The sequence below is a fragment of the Limulus polyphemus genome, unplaced genomic scaffold, assembly GCF_000517525.1.
Source record: "Limulus polyphemus unplaced genomic scaffold, Limulus_polyphemus-2.1.2 Scaffold433, whole genome shotgun sequence".
NCBI lineage: Eukaryota > Metazoa > Arthropoda > Merostomata > Xiphosura > Limulidae > Limulus > Limulus polyphemus.
In genome coordinates this window covers 227,580-229,697 of record NW_013666043.1, presented here as the reverse complement: position 1 = coordinate 229,697, position 2,118 = coordinate 227,580, and the positions used below count along the sequence as shown (strand labels likewise).

At 35.4% G+C, this 2,118-nt stretch overlaps 1 protein-coding gene across 3 annotated transcripts in view; it reads right to left on the bottom strand.

Annotated features, from left to right (window-relative positions):
* LOC111085503 (Down syndrome cell adhesion molecule-like protein Dscam2) overlaps window positions 1-2,118 on the bottom strand; it is a 114,304-nt gene that overhangs the window by 39,689 nt on the left and 72,497 nt on the right. For all 3 annotated transcript variants that reach the window (XR_002610340.1, XM_022384380.1, XM_022384381.1), the window contains exon 10: window positions 1,456-1,740. Coding sequence is in view for 2 of the 3 variants with exons in the window: in XM_022384380.1 (XP_022240088.1) it covers window positions 1,456-1,740 (285 nt within the window). In the remaining variant the exon portion in view is untranslated. The remainder of the gene's footprint in view (window positions 1-1,455; window positions 1,741-2,118) is intronic.

Sequence of the window (2,118 nt, the reverse complement as noted above, 5' to 3'; positions counted from 1 at the left end):
CAGAGCATCAATGTAATTCCAACATGTCGGCCCCTGCCATCACAGTTTTTAAGGCTAAAGTCACCTGAATGAAATTTTCTGAACTATCGTTGACACTTACGAACGCTCAAAACATTTACATAAACTTCTTTGATATTTTTTGTGGCTACAAAGGCGTTGTTTCCCTTCTTGTATTCAAACAGCATTACATGCCAAATCTGTGACTCGTCGTGTTCTATCACTGTAAAGGATTAGAGTATACTAAACTTTACACATTATATAGGCTACACTAACGTGACGTTTAGACGCTTCGTTTAACTATCATACCTGATGTACGTTTTTTGGGGGAGTGGTCAATGAAAGTGTTCCAATTTGCGACATTAATTTCTTGACGACCTAATACTTATTTATCAATTAGAAAACAATGTTTTGTTTGGCAAATTTTAGGAACCACCATTTCAAGCAGTTGAAAGAGAACTCAGTGTTAAACCTACTGTTTTGTACGATTATGGTATTTACGTATATTTTTTATTAATCCAAAGTATTAGAACAAATATTAAAATATTTTGACAAGAATAGTTTTCTACTGCTTAGACTAGCAACGGCCAGTTGTTGCATTGTTTGTTTTATAAACAACGTTACATACCAATGTTCCCTCTAATTTTTTCAATCCATGTGCGGAATGAATTTTTTCATGTGCACCAGTATCAAGGCAATGTGCAGATGTGCGCTTTTCTTTGGGGAGGGGGTATTTTTAGAGCATCAACCCTATTGAATCATTAGGCTACTTTAGCTGGTTATTTGGGCTTTAGGCCTATCGACTGCCAGGGTCATTAAGGCCGTCAACGTGTTGAGACACCTCACCATTACTGAGGATATATGCGGCTGGAATAATTAAGTGCGTGACATTTGATTGGTTGTTGTACAACCGCGCAGATTAGAGGGAACACTGTTACATACATAAATTATTTTCTATGATATTTATTGGACTGTTCTTTAGATTTCAAAAAGAAAAAAAACAACATTATACATTTTAAAAGCAGGGTAGTTAAAATAATTGTTTATTTGTTTTAAGTAAAAAGCTACACAATGGGCTATCTGTGATGTGCTCACAGCGAGTATCAAACCCTTTTTGTAACGTTATAAGCCCTCAGACTTGCAACTAAACCACCAGACTATAAAGTTAAAATGACAAATGATTGATTGCCATATTATCAACCAAGATGATGGTTAGTTTGGGCCAGCTTATCTGTTCTTTTTGACCTAGATATTGGTCAAATTAAGGCGGTATCGTACAATCATCTTGGCAGATCACAGGGGAAACAATTGTTTAATTATTTTAACCAATCTGTTTCAAAAACACAAAATACCTTTTCTCTACATATTTAAAAATAATATGTATTACACGTTACTTTTCAATCATTGTATTTAAACATTAAACAAATTCCTAAACTCTTGAAATATTTTAGGCCATACCATAAATTACCATTCGGGCAGTATAATTGGTTAATGCTGCGATATTTTTGGCTACGCAAGTATAGTTGCCACCATGTTTCAGTTGAAGTTGTGGAAATGTCAAGAACGTAGAAAATTCGTCGATTGCTGATTCAATGATTCCGAGATGTGGAGGAATTGCTTTTCCATTTTTTAACCAAGAGATTCGGATGGGTGTATCTCCCTTGGTAACGGAACAAAGAATTCTAGATCGAGAACCGTCCTCTAACCCCGTTGGGATGGTAAACGGCTCAATATTAGGAGGAACTATAACAACAAAAAACAAATACAATATATATTTAACACATTCAGACTTTTTAATGAAATAAAAACTAATATTATTTACGCTTTTAATCAATTTGAGTAAATTTAGATAAAAAACAACAACTGATTTTTTAACCAATGATGTTTGGCGTGAAAAAAAATATCTATTTAGATTGTTTGTTTTGAAGTTAAGCACAAAGCTACACAATGGGCTATCTGTACTCTTCTCACGACGGGTATCGAAACCCAGTTTCTAGCGTTGTAAGTCCTCAGACACAACGCTGTGCCACTGGGGGCGTCCGTTTAGAAAGCTTTGTTTGTTTTTTGGAATTTCGCGCAAAGCTACACGAGGGCTATCTGCGCTAGCCGTCCCTAATTTAG